The 23,652-nt window shown below is 34.9% G+C and overlaps 3 protein-coding genes across 3 annotated transcripts; 2 read left to right on the top strand and 1 right to left on the bottom strand.

Annotated features, from left to right (window-relative positions):
- Window positions 1-1,496: 1,496 nt before the first annotated feature.
- LOC108988281 lies at window positions 1,497-5,937 on the bottom strand. Its single transcript, XM_018961502.2, has 5 exons — window positions 5,321-5,937; window positions 3,803-5,232; window positions 2,454-2,873; window positions 2,069-2,295; window positions 1,497-1,950 (listed from the first exon to the last, which is right to left on the bottom strand). Exons 1-5 carry the CDS (start codon window positions 5,437-5,439, stop codon window positions 1,693-1,695), a joined length of 2,454 nt encoding a protein of 817 aa, XP_018817047.1. The 5' UTR covers window positions 5,440-5,937; the 3' UTR covers window positions 1,497-1,692.
- LOC118344056 (heme chaperone HemW-like) lies at window positions 5,609-11,693 on the top strand. The gene is made up of 3 exons (XM_035683819.1): window positions 5,609-5,689; window positions 5,997-6,083; window positions 11,010-11,693. Exons 1-3 carry the CDS (start codon window positions 5,609-5,611, stop codon window positions 11,691-11,693), a joined length of 852 nt encoding a protein of 283 aa, XP_035539712.1.
- A 9,827-nt stretch (window positions 11,694-21,520) lies between these two features.
- Window positions 21,521-23,366, top strand: LOC108988279 (myb-related protein 306-like). Its single transcript, XM_018961500.2, has 3 exons — window positions 21,521-21,872; window positions 22,097-22,226; window positions 22,433-23,366. The coding sequence occupies exons 1-3, from the start codon at window positions 21,740-21,742 to the stop codon at window positions 23,157-23,159; spliced, it is 990 nt and encodes a 329-aa protein (XP_018817045.1). The 5' UTR covers window positions 21,521-21,739; the 3' UTR covers window positions 23,160-23,366.
- The last annotated feature ends 286 nt before the right edge of the window (window positions 23,367-23,652 follow it).

The following is a 23,652-nucleotide window of genomic DNA, read 5'->3' as shown; positions in this document are numbered from 1 at the left end:
ATAGAAACTTATCTCATCACATCATTACAATTTTTTCAAATTTTTATATAAAATATAATAAAAATTTAACTTTTTTAAATGTCAAAACAATAATAATATTAAAAAATAATATTCTAACAATATTTTATTCAACTCATCTAAAACCATCTCATATCACTATTTAAACGAGCCTTAAATCCAAACATGTCCTGAGTTTGTTACTTAGTTAGAATTAATTCTAGTTTTAGGTATAACTATAGGTGACTTTTGTCTGTTTAGAGAGAGAAACTCTTCATTCTTTCTAGAAAACTCCATCTCTTCGAGTGCTTTCGTTGGAGAGAAGGGTGGAACTATGACTCTCACCCTCATCTCTTCTCCTTTTCCATTATCATATTATGTATACACTTTCATGGTAGTGTTTTTTCCCCTCCACCGGTTTGGTTTTGGTTAGATCTATTGCACTCCGGCCGCTATAAGTCGACACGCGCCCTATCACGTCATTCTACAGCTGCCAATCTATTGGGATGGAAAGGAATCGTGTCAAAAAGCTCGACGCATGGCCCTCACGCGTGGTTTGTTTCTAAGCATGGTCTTCACGCGCCGTCGTGCCACGACGCATCTGCCTGTTCCACGCGTCGTACCAGCCTATTGCCCATGTAGAGATCTTCCAAATCCACCCGGCCTCACCTCCATACCACCGGCACGTGGTTGCCACGCGCCACCACAAATGCGTGGGAAGACAGAAAATTGGCCGCAAATCAGTCCATCTAATGCCGTGCTTTCGACTATGTTACCATTTTCTCTAACTGATGATCTTGAAAAAGAGACCACATATCTCTTCAAAAAAAATCTCAAAACAACAAACTGCAGTGCACCCACAACTTTCACCACTTCTAGCGGAGGTTCTACCACCAACGGATGTGGTTCTATAGTTCGCATAACTTTGCATACTGCTAACTACCGTCTTTTAAGACGGTACCCTCTTTGTAAGGCATAGGTGGAGACTAAGAAATTGATTCCAAAATCTGTATTATTTTTCTTTTTTTCACCACTTTTATATTCTAGTTATTGTACTGAGATATTTGTTAGAGAATCTCACTCCCTTCTCATGTATCATCCTGTCCGCCTTTAATAATAATTCTAGTTTTAGGTAAAGAGACCATGAGAGTGGGGGAATAGGGGTCTCTATGTCAACCAAAAGTAGCAAGTAACATTATCATCAACTTTGGAAATGACGGACAAAAGACGCGTCATTTCCCGGACATATGAGATTAGCTTTGCACCACTAATATTCGTGCAACACAAGCTCGGCTTGGCCCAACTTTTCCCCCGGCCCCCACCGGACTGGACTACTACTACCACCCTCTTGGTGTACTACAACAACAATTATTTGAAAATGAAAAATCTTATAAATCATTGTTTTAATATTTTTTTGACATTATTAATACATAAATAAAAAAAATAACAAATAGCATTCCAACACATTAGAAAAATCATAAATAATGCTACTCTTTTGGGACAATTTACAAGAATCTCTATGTTTTTTTTTTTAAATAAAGTTATACAGGAAGCAACAGCATTAATTATTATAACGTAAATAAAATCAGGGCTCCTGAGCTCATCAAGTATACTATACGATGGGAAGACTAATTTGATCTGATCTATAGTATTTTATGTACACGTGGCTGACAAACCTATAGCTAGCTAATAGGCTCAACATGGAAAAAGCAAGATGGAAGGTGATTCTACGTGAATCTTTCGATTCACAAATCTAATCTGACTTAATTTACCGCGACACCAAACAAGTTGGTCTGTTGTTATTCTAGGCATGTTTAAGACCCTCGACACTAGTTTCATATCCACTTGGCAGAAGAAATAATGGTGGTCTATGTTGTCTTCATCTTGATGCTTTTGGAACTTCTTTAATATGCAGTTTCCACTCTTCAAGATGTCTTTCAGTTTCTTCTCTTTCTGTATTCCAAAATCGTATGAATTATTAGTAAAGACAATATATATTGAGCGTTTATATGTAGTTCAGCAAAAAGCTCCAGAAGAAATATATATAGGAATAATGTGTAAAGAAACTGACTTTTTGAATATCTGTTCGGACTTCCATCAAAAGCATTGAATCTGCTGGGTCTTGGAGCTGATGATCAATCCGAGTATCCCTTCGACTCGGTAGAATCAAGGTGCTCGCGTCTTTATCAGCTCGGATGAATTTCCAAATTATTCTCATCGATTCTTCCAAGATCTCTATCACAATATCAATCGTGATTGCGCCATTGTCTCTTCCTCTTCTTTCTTTCTTTCTGTCCCCTGCAAGTTTATAATTATTGGCCGGGGTTGAACTGTTAATACAAAGTCAAGAAATAAGCAGTAGTTCAAGTGAAACTATATACCAAAATGTTCTTCGATCGGTTACTCAGAATAAAAGTAATTAATTATGTGGTTTCGATGATTCAAAAAACTCTCACCTCTTATCACTGGCACTTGAAGAAGATTACGCATAACACATCGATTCTCGACATAATTTTCAACCCTTGGTCCTTGAAAAGGTTCGTTTTCTATAAATCTTTGCAAGAGGACTTGAAACTGTTGAAATTCACCTGCAACTTCGTTATATGGATGCAGTCCGGACGGGTCAGACTCCCATAACTCTAAAGCCTTCTCGTATTGCCAGTGAAGGATTTCCCAAGAAAGGCACAACTGCCCAACATAGACCATTTCCAAATCACAACGCAAGTCTCTAATAAACTTCATCGTAGGGTCAAGTTCAGACTTTTTATGCTTGCTAAGCCGAAAGCTTTGAGAAAGAAGGGATGTGATCGCCGGCGCAGATGATTTGCGGCTTGAAAACGAATGATCATCATGTCCATCCTTTGACCTCAGAACACCTGCAAAATAGTCATGGGACACGTGACACGTGGATCTCTCACAAAGAATTAAAATAATAATTTGATAATATACAGGTCAACTATGCATTTAACCCAACTTCTTGGTATTTTAGCATTAGTTTATTTCCAAAATAAATAAACCAATAGCCTCAAAAGATGTTTTGGTGGAGCATTACCAAACACGGTTTATTGTAGTGCAAGAAAAAAAAACCCTTAGATTTAGGTAAAGCCATTCCCGAATAAAATAGTCATTAAAATGAAATGGTGGTGCAGAGTGGGACGAAGTTCATGCTGGCTGGATGGTACTGGAGACCGTGGATGTGAAGCTTTAACTAACCATTGTTTTTGGACTCAAGCATAAAGGTAAATGGGGTAGCTCTATATGCATATACGTGTTTAGGATGTAGAAATTTTTTGGTACAAAAGAAGATTTAATTAAACAGCTTAATGAGAAAGGGACCCCGGACCGCGCCTCTTTATGGCATGTCACTAATTTCAAAAAGTACAGAGAAATCAACTCCTAGAAGATGCTTGAACTGTTTCATGTACACGTTTCTGCACACACATTTCTTTCAACCCCCCCGGCGACGAAAAGAACACAAAAATATCCCGGCCAGGAAATAACATTAATGCAGTGTGTGACAGTGACATGAATCTCTTCTTCCTCCTACCTCTATGTGATAATCACTCTAATATTTGGTTGGGATTTGAGACAGTTCATGTTTCCCCATGCCCCCCACAAACCAGATTTAGCGTGTCCTTGATGGGTTGGATTAATCATGTATATTACTTGAATGTTTTACATGATTACGAATCGGCTTTTACCGACAAGCCTGATATGAAGATTTTGTTTAAAATTAACAAAAAAAAGAGGGGTCTGAAATTCATGAAAGTTTTCTAAATACAAGAGATGGTAAAAAGTGACTGACCTATCGCGTACATCTTCTGGTAATTCAGGATATCGAATTTCCGCATTCGTTCTCTGTAACTCTTGTAGAACTTGTGAACCTCACCAATTCGATCGGCATGCTGAAACTTCTCGTCAATTTTCCAAGGTTTCAAATCTTCAATTATCTTGGGACACTCAGATTCCTCAAGAATGGTGGGCAGGCCTGTGGCTCTGACCTTTTTCAGCTCCATCTTCAGCTGCTCTATCAACTCTTGATGTTCCCACAATGATTCCAATTCATTTGAATCCTCAGAATCCCACTCCGATGAATCCTTTGAATTGAGTTTTCCATCCATTTGTTTTTCATCATTTCCACCAAAGTCTTCGTCTTTAGAGTTTCTGTCACCATGAAAACCATCCTTGTAAAACTTCTCTGAGTTTTGACGATCTGATTTCGGCATATCAGACTCTTCCAGCTTTTGAAGTTCTTCCAGAATATCACTATCTTCACCATCAAAATCTTCTGGCTCATAACCAATATCCAAGTTCTGCGAATCTATGTCCGCCGACTCCAAGTCTCCCTCAGTTAATTCTACATCCTCTCCTTCATTTGCACCCTCGAAATCCTTCTCTGACAAAAATAAATCGCTGGTCGAAGCCCCGAATTGACTCAATAATGAACTTGAGCAAACAGAATCCTCCAAGTCAGAATCTGAAGCAATGAAATCCTTTTCGGAAAGAAACTTATCATCGACCGTAACATTTTCTTCACCCGAAAAGTCATTCTCCGGCTTCTCCAATTGTCCTCCCCAAGAATAAACATCTTCAACCGACGTCCTACCCTCTAGCTTCTCTGACACCTCAGAGGTCTCAGAAGCTTTTTCATGAACAACTTCTTTTAAAGAATTTTGCTGCATAGAATCTCTTTCAATATTTGGGATACTTTCAATCGAATGATTATTGGACTCAATATGTAACTCTTTGACTGTAAAGCTTACAGCTTCTGGTTCCTCCAAGAAGTGGCTAAAACTTTTCCCAGAGAAGAACTCATACTTATTAGTGCTAGTAGAGGGAGCGGTACTCTCCAAGCTAACAGAATCACCACTCCCTACATTAAATCTACTGCTTTCTTCATATGTCGGAAACCGGAATTTGAACTCAAACTTTGGCGTTTCTGAATCTATTTCATCCAAACCATCGTGCCCCACGTCCTCGCCAGAAAAAACTTCAGAATACACTGGTTCAGCCTCCCCTTCTGGTTCAGTATCATTGGAATCGATTCGAACGTTTTCTTGGGAACGAATGCTAGAATAATCTGAAGTTTCTGATGCAATATTATTGTACCCTGAATCCCCATGTCTAAAGCTTTCTGAATATGATACCTCAGACTCTGCTTCTAGCTCAATACATTTGGAATTAATTTGATTGTTTTCTTGTGAAAGAATCCCAGAACTCGCACCTTTTTTATGTCTGCAATATAAAAAAGGAAAACACAATTATTCATGGAATGACATGAAGTATAAACATATGTTTGAAGACAAAATTAGTATTTAAATACCTGAGGAAGACTCTGTTTAGGTAACCGAACAGACTGATCCAAAGTCTGGAAACAGAGGCCAAGAGTAGGCCAGCAAAGAGAACTAACTTTATATAGAAAACCCTTTTCACAGAATCCATATTCAGGAAATCAAAGTGGGTTTCGGGCAAAACTCACTAAGGGTACCCATGAAATGAATCCATCAATCTCTTCATTCATTTTTAAGCAAAATCTAAAATAATACACATACAGCAGAAAGCAGAGGAGGTCATGCAAACTCTGATCCCTCTGAAAATTACACGCGGAAAAATGACCTGTTACCCGCGAAAACAGCCGATATTACCTCAGTTTTCAGTTTTGCATGGATATCCGACTCAAAAGGAAATTGAGGTCTGACCTAATTAGAGAGAATCATAGGGGATGGAAAGCGAAATCGAGGGGAGAAAAGAACATGTCAGCGACTAGGATTGAACTAATCTTTTGGTTGCTTAAAGCCTTGCGTTTCTGAGGGCCGTTATGTGATAGACATTCAGACAATTCATCCTTTGGAGAGAGAGATAGAGAGATAGAGAGAGCGAGCTTAATTGAAAGTTCACGTCTTTAATTCTTCTTTTGCCTTTCTTTTTTGGGGGATGGAAAGTTAAGGTCGGCGTGTATTGTCGTGGGAAATTTCAATTATCACTGTTTGTACTTGTAGAATGGGAAAACAAAGGCCAACGCCAACCTACAGAGCGTAGCTGTAGCCTGTAGCCGGTGTGAAATATCGATTCGCATGAATATTGCGGTTAGTCCAATGTGAACTAATTTAGCTATAAATATATATTATAGTCAAAACATAATATTCTAATTAAATTTTAGACTTAATAATAGTTAGGTCATTGTCAATGCTCTAAGATATATGAACACTAAGAGAGAAAAAGTGGTAAAGAGGGAAGAGAGAATAAGGATTCGTTTGACACTTCAGAAGATGTTTTTGTTAAAAATTAAATAAAATATTATTATAATAAAAAATTTTAATCTTATTTTTATTTTAAAATTAAAAAAACTAAATTATTTATTATATTTTATGTATAAATTTAAAAAATTATAATAATTATATAAGATGAGATAGTTTAGTTTTTGTGTAACTTACACAAAACCAGCTAAGGGTCCAAATCGGCCAGTTTCGTTTTTCCAGACCTGACCGGTAGCTATCGGTCCGGTCCAATCGGTCTATTCGGTCCGGCCTAATTATTTTTTTCTTTTTTTTTAAATCAATTAATAATTTTTTTATTTAAAATATTAAATTAAACTAAGTGATTTATTAATGTAGATTATGTAACAAATTCAATAAAAAAATATTTTATATGGTCAATAATAATAAATTAGATGAAAATTACATTATTAATTTATATAATTACTATATAATTAACTAATTGATATTATATATTAGTTAATTGATAGAATAATAACAAGAGTTAATAATATATTTAAAATTTTATATTGTTAATGGTGATATGTTAGATGAAGATATATATAAAATATTGTTAATTTATAGAATATTAACAAATATTAATAACATATTTAAAATTTTATATTATTAATTGTATAATTATTATATAAATAATATATATAAAAAATATATATATATTTTTCATTCGATCCGGTCCTGTCCGGGGTGGAAAAACCTTGGACCGTGGACTAGACCAAAACCTTTCGGTCCTCTAAAATATGGACCGAGACCGACTGGTCTCAGTCTCGGTCCGGTCCAGTTCGGACCAAAACGGTCAGTCCAGACAGACCATCTATCACCCTTAAAACCAGCCCTAAGAGATGTGAAAAATAGACCTTCTTAACTTTTATATATATATATATATATATATAGATTTGATATAGATCAGCAACTGTACACTCCCACACCCCAACGTGAACTTTTTTTTTCCTTCTTAAAATGTGTGGTTTGAAGACCTACCTAGCCATTTCTTTCAAATTTCAACCCATTCGAATTTGAAGCCCGCGTTGCCCCTCCCTCTACCTGCGTCACCCCTCCTCTGCCCAACACCCCACTACATGATCCTCCACATCCAAACTGAGAAGAAAGTTACAGTCGGTCAGCCACCAGAAACCCACTATCGAAACAAAAGCACCTCTCATGGCAGCATCACACTCTTCTCCACAAACGATTTCCTCCCTTGCCACTACACCCCTTACACTGCCCATCATGGTTGTATTGCATGACACAAAGCCTAGCAGCATCATGAGACACCAATGCAACCTCTATTCATGCACCACAAAAACAAAGCACGACACTTCCACCAAACACGGAAAACTAGAAAGCCACAACCTCCACAACTGTTCGTTGCTTCTCCACGACAACAACCTCTCTCCTCCACCTCGTGATGCTCCTTCACCCAAACCTACAACCACGCCAACAGCTCTAACACGAACAATACAGAGCATCGACAAACTAACATGCCCATGGTTGCCGTGAACCAGCGAACCTCCATAGAAACTGTCGCAGGGAGCTTCTAGCCACCCTGCCAGTTCTGTCTCATGACATTCCCTCTCTCGATAGGCCCACGACGACTCACATATTTTCCTCTACTCCTTGCTTCTCGGTATGATAGCACCCATTGGCTTCTCTCTCTCTCAGTGCTCTACTGCCGCACTTGCCACCATTGATCTCAACTCAGCCACCTACGTTGCCTCTGCCTTCTTCCACACGGTGTCCTCTGTTTTTGTTGGGGGAGCTTTCAGAAGGGACGGGGAAGAGCGAAAGAAGAATTTCTGAAGGGAGGGGGAGATCGCGCGTGCTTGGGGGTGGACTGAGAGAACCAGTTCACTTTAGTTAGTGAACCCAGTTCACATGTAGGGTGTGGGGTCTGGGGTCTGGAGTTTGGCATAGTAACTGATGAGAAGATTTTCTCGTGTGTGTATATATATATATATATATATGATTTCTACTAACCGAACAATTAACTCTCTCTCATTGAGAAAAAAACATGAAACGTGTGGGATCACTTTCAAAAATTAACAATTAAAAAAAAAATTTCCAGTATACTTAAAAGGTTTCCTTTCTAAAAGACCAAAAAAAAAAAAAAAAAAGAGGAAGGAAGTAGGAAAACCATTAAAGATAGGAAGTAGTCCCGAATAAGTTCTCCTTAGCAATTTCTGAACCAAGAAAACGTATTTGAGTATGCAGGACCAAACTTTGACCAAACTTTCATTGTTTTTTAACCAAACCATTGTCCAAGCAAGAAAGGGAACGAAGTTTCCCTACCAATGCTGAGAAAAACTAGGAGAGTTGCCAAATAATTCCCACTCTCTTCTCAAATATGGCTAAGCTATATCGTTTGAGTTTCGAATGTGTAGAGCGGTGACTTCTCTTATAAGCTCCATATTATATATAGAGCAATATTGGATGGAAGATGATCATGAGACCCACATAAATGATCTCAGAATTTTAGATTTTGTACGATATTAAATGACAGATATATGTATAGTATTTGGCAATCAACAACTTAAGGGATAATGTCACCAATTAGCTTTGAAGCCATCAAAATATTCGGAGTACTTAATTTCACACTTAGGACATTGTCCCCTCCATCCAAATTATTAGCTCTTGATTTAGATGGAAATTAAGCACATGATAAATGATCAGGTACCGTTGTGTTGCATTGAAAAAGAAAGAAAGAAAAAAACTCAACGTAGGGTATATTATGAAAACCGTCCTCCACCTCAATTTATATCTTTTAATAAAAAAATTGATGGGCATCAAGATGGACCTAGTCTTAAAGATTTTTCTTGAGTAAGTTTTCAAATTAATTGTGAGTTTAAAGGATTCCATTCCTACAGATTCATATCAGAAACCATGACAAACAGGTACATAATTTGTTCACTTCGTTAGTTCGTTTATTACAAGTGGTTTGTTTATATGGCGATCAAGAGTTTTTTATTATTAATAATGTAAAGGTAATCGGATCATTTATATGTTTCCCATCCCATCTAATAACTGGCACTGTAGATGGAGGGAACAAAGTTCAAACTAGAACTTTGAATTAATTATAGGAATAACTACTACAGCGATTAAAAAGTTTGATCACAAGTTTGAGGAGGCCAGTAGTGCTACTTAGGGGTGATTAACGGACCGACCGGACCGACCGTTTCGGTCCAGACCGGACCGGACAGAGACTTAGACCGGTCCGGTCCGGTCCATATTTTAGAGGACCGAAATCATTCGGTCCGGTCCACGGTCCACAGTTTTTTCGGACCGGACCGGACCGAATGAAAAATTAAAAAAAATATTTTTATATATATTTTATATATAATAATTGTACAATTAACAATATAAATTTTTAAATATATTATTAATACTTGTTAATATTCTATAAATTAACAATATTTTATATATATCTTCATTTAACCTATCACTATTAACAATATAAAATTTTAAATATACTATTAACACTTGTTAATATTCTATGAATTAATAAATATATAATATCAATTAGTTAATTATATAGTAATTATATAAATTAATAATATAATTTTCATCTAATTTATTATCATTGACCATATAAAATATTTTTTTATTGAGTTTGTTACATAATCCACATTAATATGTCACTTAATTTAATTTAGTATTTTAAATAAATTTTTTATTAATTATTTAAAAAAAAAAAAAAAAGGACGGACCGGACCGATAGCTATCGGTCCGGTCCGGTCCCTTTGGGTGTTCGGTCCGGTCCGGTCCGGAAAAATAATAGACCGAAAATTTTCGGTCCATCGCTGGACCAGACCGGACCGGCCCGTTTGCAGCCCTAGTGCTACTTATGCTCATATTAATTAATTTAGGGACAAAAAGTGTAATCCTGAAAAAATTAATATTTTAAGAACGCTACTTTTAAATTGAACCTCCACCTCAGAATGCAGGGATCGAGTTGACAAAATATCAATGCAGGATTCAAAACTCCATTAAAATATCAGAACATCCGTCCAAGATACACATCTGCACGCTTTTTTAATATGTTATGATTCGAGTGTTTATTAGACAAATCTCTTATATGATATATATATATATAATATATATATCTATCACTACAAGAAAATTATTTATTTATGGTCAGTTATTTCTTATAAAATTATTATTTTCTGTTAAAATGAGTCTGTTTTTCTCATAAATAGTCATTCTCATTATAAATAATCTGTAAAAATACTCGTTTTTCTTATAGTGCATATATATGATATGGCCTATATTATAGTATATATATCATCAATATTAACCAAGTGTCAACACGACTATAAATTGTGATAAGGGGAACATAAATAGGGTTTTTTTTTGGTTGAATTTGGGAACATATTTAGGGTTGAACCCACAGCTACACCCCCCCAATATTATTTCTTAGAACTGCTTCTAAGCGGTCGGTCTAATTTTCAAGAAATAACAATCTTCCACTTAGAAGCTGCCACCTCAGAAATCACACCACAATCATGCTAGACTCATGTGCATGGGATAGGAATTGTAAAAGACTTCGAGGAGAACTGCATTTGCACTGAGCTTAACCCGACCGTGTGCATCCAGAACGAAAGCCAAGCATACCTCCACCAGTCCACCACCACCAGTCTGCCGTTGTCCTCCTTGGCCGATTTTGCCCAGATCGATTACTCGCGATTTTGCCCAGGCTGATTACGTGTCGATTTCGTCAAACATTTTCATCACCCAACACCTCAGCTTCCCCCTACTTCAGCATACATCCACCTACCTTTTTGTCGAAAGCGCTGCCACTACTGCGACTTCCCAATTGTTGCTCTCGACTCATCTTCTAACCAAACCGATGACGACCCACGAGCATTAAACTATATACAATTGCTTTGTCAAGAAATTAATGCCACTAGAATAGAATTTGAGACCAACCCTTCTTTGGAAAAGGTTTTTTTCAAGGGTGGTACACCTTTACTGGTGCCACCAAGACTTGTGGCATCGGTTCTCAAAGTCTTGGGGATGAAATTTGGGTTGAGTTCAAATGTTGAAATATCTATGGAGATGGACCTTGAGACTTTTGATTCTAAGAAGGAGGAATTGATTGGGTTGGGCGTGAATCGAGTACCTTTGGGAGTTCAGGCATTTCAAGAAGAACTACTGAAGGTATGTGGCAGGGCACACGGTTTGAATGAGGTCTATGAAGCCATTGAAATTGTTGGGTCATGTGGGGTCGAGAATTCGAGGGTTATGTCTTCTTCAGTGGTGGTTGCATCTTCTTCGACGATGGCTGGTACCAGTTCTTTGTCCTCGACTTTGAGATACGGTGCCGCGTTGTTCGATGCGGGGATGAGGATGCGAAGGGGAAGGGTCAAGAAGGGGAAGGCCTGCGAACTGCAAATTGGAAGGGGCTTTCAGCTGCAAATGGGTTTTTGAAATGGACGGGGAAGGGGCTGTGAGCTGCAAAGGGGTGGGTTTTCAAAGGGGTTCCGTTGCAATTCGAAGGGGCTGCGAAAGGGAGGGGCTATGTCTCTCGTGAAGGGGTAGGGGTTGCATAGGTGATGTGTCTCTTTTGCAGTAGGCGAGTATTCCAGGTAGTGTTGGTTCACACTAACTGTGGTGGAAAGTCTAGGTGTTAGTACACTATTGACAGGACGTTGTTATATGAGGATCTTTGGTTGGACCAGCTTGTAGGAATTCTCATTATTTCTTTCTTTTTTTAAATAATATTTAACGTTGTAAAAATGATAAATCACTGTTAATATGTAATGTAAAATGATAAGTAGAATTTTTTTTAAGAGTAATACTTATATACACCACACCACTATCATACTTTCATCCCATTATATAAGATGTGGCATATTTATCACCATTAGATGATAAAGAGTCATCTAATAAATGATCATTCAATTATGATAAATGTGACACATCATGTATAGTGGGATGAAAATGAGATGGTGGTATGGTGTATAAAATTTTTCTTCTTTTAATATATATACACGGGTTTGAAACCTATTCGGTCCAAGTTGCAACCCTCTATGATATTCACCAGCATCCGTACGTGTTAATGCCCCTTACGAATCAACGACGACTCGGGGTTTGGTCATTAATCTTTGATTTCAGGGTTCGAATGAATTGCCTTCCAACGTCTCAAGCATGATAGGAGGATGACAGTAATTAGGAGTGTCACATATCTCATGCAAACCTCGCCTTTGTGCAAAGCACAAAAAACAGATGCAGTAGTACTACTGTATAACTAGCTCTAAGATGAGGCATATCTATTATAAATTGCTTTTTTATGTTTGATCAGTACTAGTACTGCACGCGGAGATCATTAATGAACGTGTAATTAATTATTAATGCTGGCTATCAATATTATTCTTAGTTTAAAGAACCAAATTTATAATTAACTTTTTTACTGGGCCGGGCAATTCAAAGACGAAGAAAATTAAAGAACAAACGATAAACGATCATGCATGTAAGTGCATGCATGCGTTTAGGATGAAATATATGAATGCATGCGGAGACTATCAAAGACTAAAGATCTATTAAGAATATCTCAAAACTCTTTTAGATAAAAGAGTATTAAGAATATATATCTCAAAATATCTATGAATAGAACTACTAATAAAATAGTCTATGAATAATAGTAAAATAGTTTAAGAATATCTAAAAATAATTGTGTTCCCAAATTAACATGCAGGCCCGTTTGGATACTTATAATATCTCAATGTATCTATGAATAACATTGAAATAGTTTGTGAATATTATTGAAATGATTTTAAATAAAAATATTATAAAGTTAAAATATTATTTGAAAATAATTTTGTAATATAATTTTTATTTTAAGACTTGAGAAAATTGTATTATTTTTTATATTTTATTTGAAAGTTTGATAAAGTTGTAATGATTAGATGAAAATATTAAATATTTGTAATTAAAAAATATATGTTATTTAAAAATGAAATATTTGAGAATATATGATAATACCTGATAATACTCTTGTATGAGTTGTACACAAACGGGAACGTAAGCCAACACATACATGATTTATAATATATGTGATATTTTTGCGTGTGTATGTGTATTTTTTTTTTTTTTTAAATTTTGAAGTAATGTGACTTTCTCACTTAAAATCTTTAATGTTCTTACTAATTAAGAAACCTATACGTACGTAACGCGTCCATCGTACGTATATTAATTTAAGGTAGTACTAGGCTACTAGCTAGTTTATTGTTTAGATGTCTCATATCTAAGATAGTATATATATGACTTTGTTCCCAAGTTCATATTGTTGACAATTTTAAAAGATGGAGTTCCAAGAACTACAAAGTAAAGTAATATTCCTAAATTGATCATTGATCAGCACAAACCATGCATTCATTTTTATCATGTACTGCTTGGGTCATTGTCATAGTCACATACAATGCATGCATCCTTCTTCTTTTTTTAACGATATGCATGCATCCTTCTTGATCATTGCATTAGTATTCAATAAAAATCAACGCGCAAATTAAAGAGAAGAAAAGCTACCAGATCTAGGACTTCATAGTTCATAATCTTTTGTGTTTTCTTTTTCAGTTATATATGCAATGTAGAAGCAGAGTCATGATGAAAAGTAATGTTACATCAAATTGTAAAATGTGTAAATATCATATAAATTTTTTTTTAAAAAAATATCATATTTATTTATTTTTTAAATAAATTTTATGATATTTATACACTTTATAATTATAAAATATTATTTCTTTATTTTTTGTTAACACCGTGTCAAACAAGTATTGACTTTGGAAGAGCGGAATTCTCAATTCCCAATGTAAATTTGAATACAACATTCCTGCCTGCCAACTGGGACCTCGATCCCAACGACACTTACGTGGTACGTCGATGTCCATCTCCTCTCAAACCGTACTGTTATATGAATTCATGTCTCCAAGACACCCTAATTATTATTATTATTTTTTTCTCATTTTTTGCGAACTGAATTCAAATTAAGTTGAAACGAACGAAAATTTGTATTATTTTTAGAGTAATTCTATATATAACTGTAAAGTATGAATTATTGCGTAATCGTTTTAAAAAAGAGTAGAGTTCATTATTAAAAATTAATTTTTTTAATATAAATTCTATATTTTTTTTATTTTGTTCAAAATGATTATACGGTAATTATATAATTTACGATTCTAAATATATTTTCTCTTCTTTTTTTTTTATCAAAATGTTTCCATGAGGAAGAATAGAATAATAATACAATATTTGTTTCCCTCTTAAACCGCGTGGAGGGTAGGAATCACAGAAGAAATTAAGCGTGTGGCCCAAAAGAAGCCAATAACACATGGAGGAGGAAGAAATTAGTAAAGCTGGAGATTTCTTTATATATGAGTCATCATACTTGTGATCTTTTACCTTCCGTCGACCTCCAAATAACACAACTATCTATCTATCTATCTCAAAACAAGAAAAAAAAAAAACAAGTATCTTCTTCCCTTTGCCGCTGTTAATGCCAGATGGTGACAGATGACGCGCACCAGCCAATCCGCGTCAAGTTTTCTGTTCAAGATCAAGAGGACGAGGACCTGACCCACGCCAAACACCTGACCAATCCGCATGAGATATTAGTCAAAATCATCACAATATCTTCTAGGTTTCCATCATATATATCGATGATAAAAATTAGAAAAAAAAAAATCATCTGAAAAAATCTCGGCCTTCTAGGTCATCACGATCCTTTCTAGGTCACATGTCCACACGGTACTACTACAGGAGAAGATTCTGCTCAAAATGAAAACAAGAAACACCAGAATTTTCAAATTTTAACCAGCAAAAAGAGACTTTCTAAATAATTATGGCACAAAACAAAAAATAATAAATAGTATTTGGTTATAAGAAATGTTTTAATCTCATAAAATTAAATTTATAAACTTACGTAACATGTGATATATTACATTATAATATATATGTTATATGTATATGGGGATTTTTTTTCGTTCAACTACATGTTAAACGTTTTTGTATACTAAAAAAAAGGGGCCAATATAATTTTGGAAATAACAAATGATGATCAGGTGCCCGGAGGTATTAGAACGACCTCTCTGTAAACTTACCCATTTGGACTTGGGATGGTTTGGGTTGCGCGCGTCCACAATAAAGTGTGAATTCATGACTAGAATTAGGCCTACCATACCAGCCCAATTTAAGTGTCGGAAAGTTATTCTTGGGAATATTGGGCCATTTGGAGAAGGGTACGTATACAATCGCATCAACTGGATGGCCCAACAATAGCAGGTTACAAATATATAATTGCTTCAATTCGCCGCCTTCCGGAGAAACTACGCAAAATGACCCCTCCTCCACCCTTCAATCAGAACAGCTTTCACAGACATGTTAAGGTTATGTTTGGTTGTTCAAATGATTTCAGTTTATCTTAAACTAATTATTAATGGGACTCAGTATTTTTTCAATTTTTAATAAAAAAATTAAACTCATATCAACTTATTTTATACATTCAAACACATATATCAATGAGAACCATAAAACAAAACGCAGCCTTAAAAGTCAAAATCTGGTTACATTTGTCAAGACTGCATGCTGCACATGAGTAGTACTAATGGTGGAAAGAAGTTGGTTTTTTGTTGGCCGAAAACAACTGCATGAATTATACACAACACGTGGAATAAATGCATCGTATTGTCACGCCATTCTTAGCTGTATTCTTGGCCAGCTAATTAATTGTAGGATGAATTTTGAGACAATATATAATATTGTCTTATACTTTCGACATGATGAGAATTCTGATAATCATATATACATATATGCGAAAGTTAATAGACAGCAGAAGAAACATGATATTATTGACAATATGCAGAGATGATCGATGAAGAAGGATGTCATTTTCTTTTATGCCATGCAGCTAGCATTAAAAGCCACATGAAGTTGCAGGGTGCATGCATGACGTTCGACTGAGATATATATATAGTACTACTAGTAAACGATTTGGTAGCGGTCCAATCGTTTTGTTTAGATTTCTCCCAACCAATAAATATATTACATCAATATATTTAAATTAAAAAATATGTCAATATATCAACATCATAAAATTAAATATAGAAAAAAAAAATTGAAAATAAATTAATGTATTACAAAAACAAAGCAGGACAACGCGAATATTTTAGTAGGGGTACTGATACCCGCATGATGCGGGGCCCCCGCATGGGGTTGGGGTTTTTTCCCCTCCCCCGCCCCCGCCCTGGTGCCAGGGGTTAGGGGAAAAAATCTCATCCGCCCTGCCCCCTGCCTAGGCCAACACATATATTTAAAAAAAAAAAAATTTTGGCCCAAAAATATTGTTTTAGACCCAAATTTTAATTTATTATTTAAATTTTAATATAATTTAAATAATAAATTAAAATTTATAAATATAAAAAAAACTTAAACTTATTAGAGTTAGATTTTGAATTGTCTGGGCCTCCTAAACCAACCTTTATATAGGAGGCCAATGTAATACAATAGTCATCTAGTCCCACATTGCTTAAAGATAACTATTGTATTGCCTTGACTTCCTATATAAAGGTTGGCCTAAAAGGTCAAGACAATCCAATGACTTGAATACAATTTTAAGTCTTTAATAAATTGTATATATACAATATATTTATTTATATATATATAAATAAATAAAATTATATATGTGGAGCGGAGCGGGGGGTTGGGCGGGTCCCGTTGGGGTCATCCCGCCCCCGCATGGGCAGAGCGGGGTAACCTGCCCACCCCTACACTTTAGCTGACAAAAAATGCCAAAGACTCATGGGGGCGTATGGTTTTGGATATTTTGAGAATGTTCTATATTGGGCATTTTTTAAAGGGATACGATCATGATGATAATTAAAAATAAAATACACGTATGATCGATAATAATTAATATATATAATATAATATATAGCTAAAGCAAATCACACATGTGATGCATTTATGCTGCTTCATGATCATTTAGAGCAGTACTACTAGTACTACTGAATCATGTGATCATGTACATGTTTTTTCTACCCAAATCACGATCTGATCAAAGTGAACCATGAAATCATGATATATATATATATATATATGTAAAATTATCACTTCTGATGATTAATTTTCTCCTTCGATCGACTTATCTTTATAACCACGGGATTAGGGTCCCCATGTCCTAGATAATTTAGCTCGATCGGCATGAAATTCCCTGCAGATTCTCTCTAGCTAGCTACTTGAAATTACTGATCAATATATTAATTAGATTAGGATTCTATACAACTGTATGTCTCATAAATTCAAAACCTATTTGAACAGATAATTAAATATAGAGAATATAATCAATCCTTTTCACTTGGGTTTATATATAAGAGAAATATTATACGGATAATTGAAAAATAAGACTTGATCACGAGTCATGAATGGAAAATAGGGGATCAGCTGGAAAAGTCATGGAAATTAGGACAAGTTTCAAATCACATCCAATTTGCTAAATTCATTTTCTCAAACACGGGATAGTCTGAGTCTCTATTCTGCAATTAATTTGCTTTACAACTCTGATCTCTCACGAGCACAGCTCTCGCTCTCTCTCTCTCTCTGAGAATTCTCAAAACCTAATAGTTGACTGACGTGTATATATATATATGGTTGATATATGCATGAAAGCAAGATTAGATCGTTTGCCAAACATGGAAAGAGAAAGAGAAAGATATATCTAATTTTATACCCTACACTTCTCCATCATTATTATATATATATATATATATATATATATAGATCTATTTGATAATTAAGAAATAAGCATCTCATCATGATCATGTTCTTTTCATTTTTTCTTTCCTTTTCATTCTCTCACCACCTTGATCTAATTTCTCCCTTCCGCTCGATCTTATATTTCCCACAATTAAATTTGTTTGATAGACTATTATTGAATGTGCAATTTCATTTAATTAATTGTATAATGTTAATCTATAATGTTAATCTTTCAAAATTCTATATAAATGATAGAAGAATTGTTACCTCAGTAAATCTAAAAAGAAATCTCATATGATCGAGGAGAAAGGGAATTTATATTATAAGAATACAGATAGTTTAATAATGCGATTAAATTAAAATTTGAAAATCATAGAGTCGGGACAAAGATTAATATATTAAGCATGTTATGAGATGCTCCTCTCCCTCCATCCCCCATCCCCGAAAGGCATAAAGATAAGATTGACATGATGAACTTCATAAATCATAAACGATATTAGCTAGCTATATTATTTTTATGATTTCAAAATGATCCATTTAAATCCAAGAAATAAATAAAATCTGTGAGTTGTGACCATATATATATACATACCTTTCTCATAAATTAATAGAGATTTAAAAAAGTCCACCTAATGGGAGCTAGGGGACCATTTTATTTATTTATTTATTATTATTATTTTGGTTATTAATTAGGCGGTTCCACTTCCATTTAGGGGGAATTAATTAAAGGCAGGCAGGCAGACTAGGACAGCTTTCTCACTTTTTAACCTTTCATTTTGATCCATTTTTCACAATGGAGAAGCCCAATACGCAAACGCAAGCTGCCTAGCTAATCTAACATCTGCCTCCTTCCTAGCTTCCTATTCCGACCTCACGCGTACCCCACGTGCACCGGCAATCAAATTTGACTTTCTGTCGGCCATCCTGATCTGCTCACTACTCTCCCCCCGTCTTCATTCCAACTTCACTCGTCCTTTTGGCGCATCGCAAAGTTTCAAAAACATTGATGACGGTTTAGGTTTTAAAGAATTCTTTTGATTTTTGTCCAATATTTGTATTTTTTTTTTTTTGTTTGGGTAGTAAATACAAGTATCAGTCATACTCCTATTTGGGAGTTGATTCAGATCTAGTGCTTGATGCATGCATCATGAAGATCAATAGCAGTACTGCATGCAGGCATGTGTCAACAAACGAGTAATGTGGGCATGCATGCATATATAATATGTTAATTTATCGAAATCTTGATATGGCCAGCGTAGTTTCAATTACCTAGTGATTAGTTAAAGTTTTTGGGTCAGATGATATAATGCTTGATTTTTAAATAGGAGAATCATGAGTTCGAACCCTTCCACCCCTTAAATAAATAAAAAATTAGGTGCCTTACTTCATAGGCACTTTCCCATTTAATTAATTAATTTTTTATATCAGTATTATATATAAGTTTATAACGCAAGCATGACCTATTTAGAGCACTCTCATTAGATTAATTAAAATTAAAGGACATTTTTTATGAATATAAGATAAATTTAACTTTTAGTTATTCAATTAACATAAATCTCCACATTAGAATAACTATTTTTTCATTATATAATAATAAAATAATATAAAATAAATTTAATTTTAATTATTCATATCAAATCTCTACATTAGATTATACATTTATTTATTATATAGTAATGAATAACTAATAATTTCAAAAATATTTAATTTTTTTAATTATTAATTTTTTTAATTTTATCATATTTTACTATTCTACTTATTATATATTAATTAATAATCATATTCTTATTAAATTAATATATCACTAACTTAAATTAATATATCAATTTCAAAAATATTTTAATTTTTTTAATTATGAAATTATTTTATTTTATCATATTTTACTATTCATAATATTATATATTAATTAGTAATCATATTCTAATTAAATTATGGATTAAAAATAGAAACTAGAAAGACATTGATGGAGATCTCGAGAGAGAGAAACAAATGATATAAAATAAATTTGATGAATAAACAATGTCTTTTAAATTGAAAAATAACTTTACAAGTTACTATAGTTATATTCTAAATATTTGAAATATAATTATTTTAATATGATATATTTTATGATTTAATAATTAAATTTTTAATAAATTTAACTTTTAACTAATATAACGAGTGTGCACTTATTTATTAGATCCATTTTCCAACCTGACCAAATAGCATGGTATGGGTTCTTGAAGATGGGAATACCTTCCAACACGCTCAAAGAACATGTTCCCCATATGCTAGTGGGCCCGGAACATTGACACTTGCCGGTTCAAAGGAGCTAGAAAAAAAAAGAGACTACAGTACTCGGAAGTACGTAGTACTACTCGATCGAGTTTCCTTTCAATATGAGCGTTGCTATGCATCTGATTAAACATTTCGAATAAACATTTCGAATAGATTATTTTTTCATATATTTTTTTAATCATCATAAATATTTAAAAAAAATAAAAAAATTTACAATATTATTAAAAAATATTTTTTTAATCACTAAATAATAAAAAAAAAAAGTCATTCGAGACATATTTGAATTACGTAATCACCGCTTAATTGTTTTGAAAAAAATGAATAAAATATGAGACTCACATGAAAAAAATTAATTTTTTAATAGTAAATCCTACTCTTTTTCAAAGTAATTACGCAGCTGTTACGCACTTTACAGTTATATATAGAATTACTCATTTTCAAAACACATTTTCGGAATAAAAAGTATTTCTCTTTCAATATACATGAACCACATCACGAATAGTCTTAACATGCAAATGATGAGTCTCCAATTATGAATCTAATATTTTGGCTAGCGCACAAAATATTCCTACCATTTTTTAGAATTCAGTTTTCGAATAGTCTTCATCATAGTATTATATATAGATCATCAATATTGCTGAGTACGTACTAGCTAGCAATATTCGGAAGAAGATTGAGATGAAAAACTACGGCCTGATGCTGGGAAATACACATGAGGTCCTTCTTCTGGGAGTTAGCATGTACAATTTAACCATAGAACACAACAAAGCCTTCTGATAGAACATCCAAACGGCACCGGCCCCCCCGCATGATCATTTCCCCCTCCATGCACCTATTTTCAGTCTTTCTATATCTCTAATAAACGAGCAATATATCATTCTCATGTTCATCATCATGTATATATAATAACTACTTACATATCACGATGATTGAAGATCGAAGAGCTAGCATTAAATGCTTCTTTTTTTTTCCATGGATTTAATCGGGAAAACTAGTAAAAGAAGTTACCAGAGGTTTTGGTTTTCACTAGATCAGTCACCGCGTCAGATTTGACTCATTAGTCATGACATGTGGAGTTTAGAGGCTTAAAGCAGATTTTAGGGTTTTGCCCCAGTGTAGCCACATTGAATGCCACGCGGTTTTGTGAGGCCGAAGAGGTATTGTCACAGCTGACTTTGGCTTGCGCTATGGAGTTAATGCTCTTGCTGTCACCTTTTGACTCCTTCCCTGCCATTTTCTTCTTTTAGGTCAGCGTCTTCCCCATCTCTTCTCAGCCTCATTTTCTATATATACGGACCTAGTAAACCTTGGCCTTGACGCTAGCTATTGTCTTAGCTCATCCGAGAAAGAACTAAAGAACTTCTGGAGAGAAAGAAGACCCATATATTAGTTGGATCATCTGAAGACAAAACATCAGACGACTAGCGAAGAGAAGGGAACGAGTACTTGAAATGGGCAGGCCTCCTTGTTGTGATAAAGAGGGGGTCAAGAAAGGACCATGGACTCCTGAAGAAGATATCTTGTTGGTCTCCTATATTCAAGAACATGGTCCTGGAAATTGGAGGGCTGTTCCTACCAATACAGGTTAGATTTTAATCGTTTTCTATTTTTGAACAGCGCTTTGGGCATGTGTTGGTTTGATTTGGTTTGGCTCATCGTTCGGGAAACGCACATAAAAGATACCCCCCCTCGCTTTTTCTTGCTGAGTACTACTGAAGGAGGTTAATTGGTCATTTGAGATGGCCATCTGGGCATCTTGAAGGCATTTCGGTAGGTGTTTATTAATATTACTCTTTTTTTTTTTTCAGGGTTGCTAAGATGTAGTAAGAGTTGCAGACTTAGATGGACTAATTACCTCAGGCCAGGGATCAAACGCGGCAACTTTACTGACCAGGAGGAGAAGATGATAATCCACCTTCAAGCTCTGTTGGGCAACAGGTAACATTTCTCTCTCCCTCATATTTTTTGCTTCATTGGCCATTTATATATTCAGAATTCCTAATTCCTAATTCCAACAGGGAATAAGGGTTTGTTAAGGTGCTTAAATATTACTTGCATAAGAAATAATATTATTTAACTTGTTTACTGCGAAATAGTTTTGGATTCTTTAGCTAATTAATTATGGCGTATTGATTATGGTGCAGATGGGCTGCCATAGCTTCGTACCTCCCACAGAGAACAGATAATGACATTAAAAACTATTGGAACACCCATTTAAAGAAGAAGCTTAAAAAGCTTCAAACAGGCCCAGAAGAACATGACACCAGAGATGGCTTTTCAGCTTCACAGCCAATGTCCCGAGGACAGTGGGAGAGAAGGCTCCAAACTGACATCCACATGGCCAAGCAAGCTCTTCGTGACGCCCTTTCCCAGGAGAAACAAAGCTACTTGTCCGAATTGAAGTCCTCCAATGGCTGCTCTAATGCAATACCACTAGCTCAATCATCAAGTACCTATGCATCAAGCACAGAGAACATAGCCCGGCTACTAAAAGGTTGGATGAGAAATCCACAAAATCCATCTCAAACAAACTCAGAGATGACTCAAAATTCCTTAAACAGCATGAGTGGAACTGATTCTGTATCCAGTGAGGGAACTCCAAATAAGGCAAACGACAAGGACCTTATACCATCCGAGGCGTTTGATTCGCTTTTTGGTTTCGAGTCTTTCGACCCCTCACATTCTGATACGTCGACACAGTCGATGTCACCTGAGGAAACCCTTTTCCAAGATGAAAGCAAGCCGGATTCGGGTGATTTACTGCCGTTGTCATTGCTTGAGAAGTGGTTGTTTGATGAAGGTGCTAGTCAAGGGAAAGACTTCCTTAGTGATATCACATTGGATGACAGTACTACTGCTAATCTTTTCTGAAATGATTGTTGTTGTTGTTTTGGGTCTTCGTATTTTGTTCTAGGTCTTGAACTAATGAATATCACAGTTGGCTAAGCAGTGATAGTTTGTTTAGTGCTAAAACGAAAGTGTAAATTTGACATTATTGTGTTAAATCATGTCTTGATTGAGAATAAACTAACTAGAGTCTTGTATCTGGTCCTCTATATATTGAAAATTAATAGTTGATATGTAAAATCTTAATTAAGAGTTGCAGAAAACCAATTGATTTAATATATCTAAAGTTGTTAGGTGCAGTACTAGAAGCATATGCATTTCGAATAGATGCTTGGAACGGAGTTGCATGCAGTAGTTTCCTCATTATCATGTGTATGCTTATGGCCGGGACCTGATCATGAGTACTAAGTCTATTATGGAGGGTCAGGTTTTTAACTGGATGAATAAAAAAGAGGTTTAAAAAAAATGTAAATTTTTAGTCAGGAACTTATAAATTTCTGCATGCCAGAAACGGAGA

The sequence above is a fragment of the Juglans regia genome, chromosome 1 (assembly GCF_001411555.2).
Source record: "Juglans regia cultivar Chandler chromosome 1, Walnut 2.0, whole genome shotgun sequence".
Lineage (NCBI taxonomy): Eukaryota > Viridiplantae > Streptophyta > Magnoliopsida > Fagales > Juglandaceae > Juglans > Juglans regia.
This window is presented reverse-complemented; position numbering and strand designations above follow the sequence as displayed.

Excerpts from the sequence above, each read along its gene's own strand:
- LOC108988281 (XM_018961502.2), bottom strand. The coding sequence starts at position 5,439 with ATGGATTCTGTGAAAAGGGTTTTCTATATAAAGTTAGTTCTCTTTGCT. Across the intron at positions 5,233-5,320 it reads CTAAACAGAGTCTTCCTCAG|ACATAAAAAAGGTGCGAGTT; the intron begins GTATTTAAATAC and ends TTTATATTGCAG. Across the intron at positions 2,874-3,802 it reads CCAGAAGATGTACGCGATAG|GTGTTCTGAGGTCAAAGGAT; the intron begins GTCAGTCACTTT and ends ACTATTTTGCAG.
- LOC108988279 (XM_018961500.2), top strand. The coding sequence starts at position 21,740 with ATGGGCAGGCCTCCTTGTTGTGATAAAGAGGGGGTCAAGAAAGGACCA. Across the intron at positions 21,873-22,096 it reads GGCTGTTCCTACCAATACAG|GGTTGCTAAGATGTAGTAAG; the intron begins GTTAGATTTTAA and ends TTTTTTTTTCAG. Across the intron at positions 22,227-22,432 it reads CAAGCTCTGTTGGGCAACAG|ATGGGCTGCCATAGCTTCGT; the intron begins GTAACATTTCTC and ends ATTATGGTGCAG.
- LOC118344056 (XM_035683819.1), top strand. The coding sequence starts at position 5,609 with ATGACCTGTTACCCGCGAAAACAGCCGATATTACCTCAGTTTTCAGTT. Across the intron at positions 5,690-5,996 it reads CGACTCAAAAGGAAATTGAG|AATGGGAAAACAAAGGCCAA; the intron begins GTCTGACCTAAT and ends TTGTACTTGTAG. Across the intron at positions 6,084-11,009 it reads CGATTCGCATGAATATTGCG|CTTCCCCCTACTTCAGCATA; the intron begins GTTAGTCCAATG and ends CCAACACCTCAG.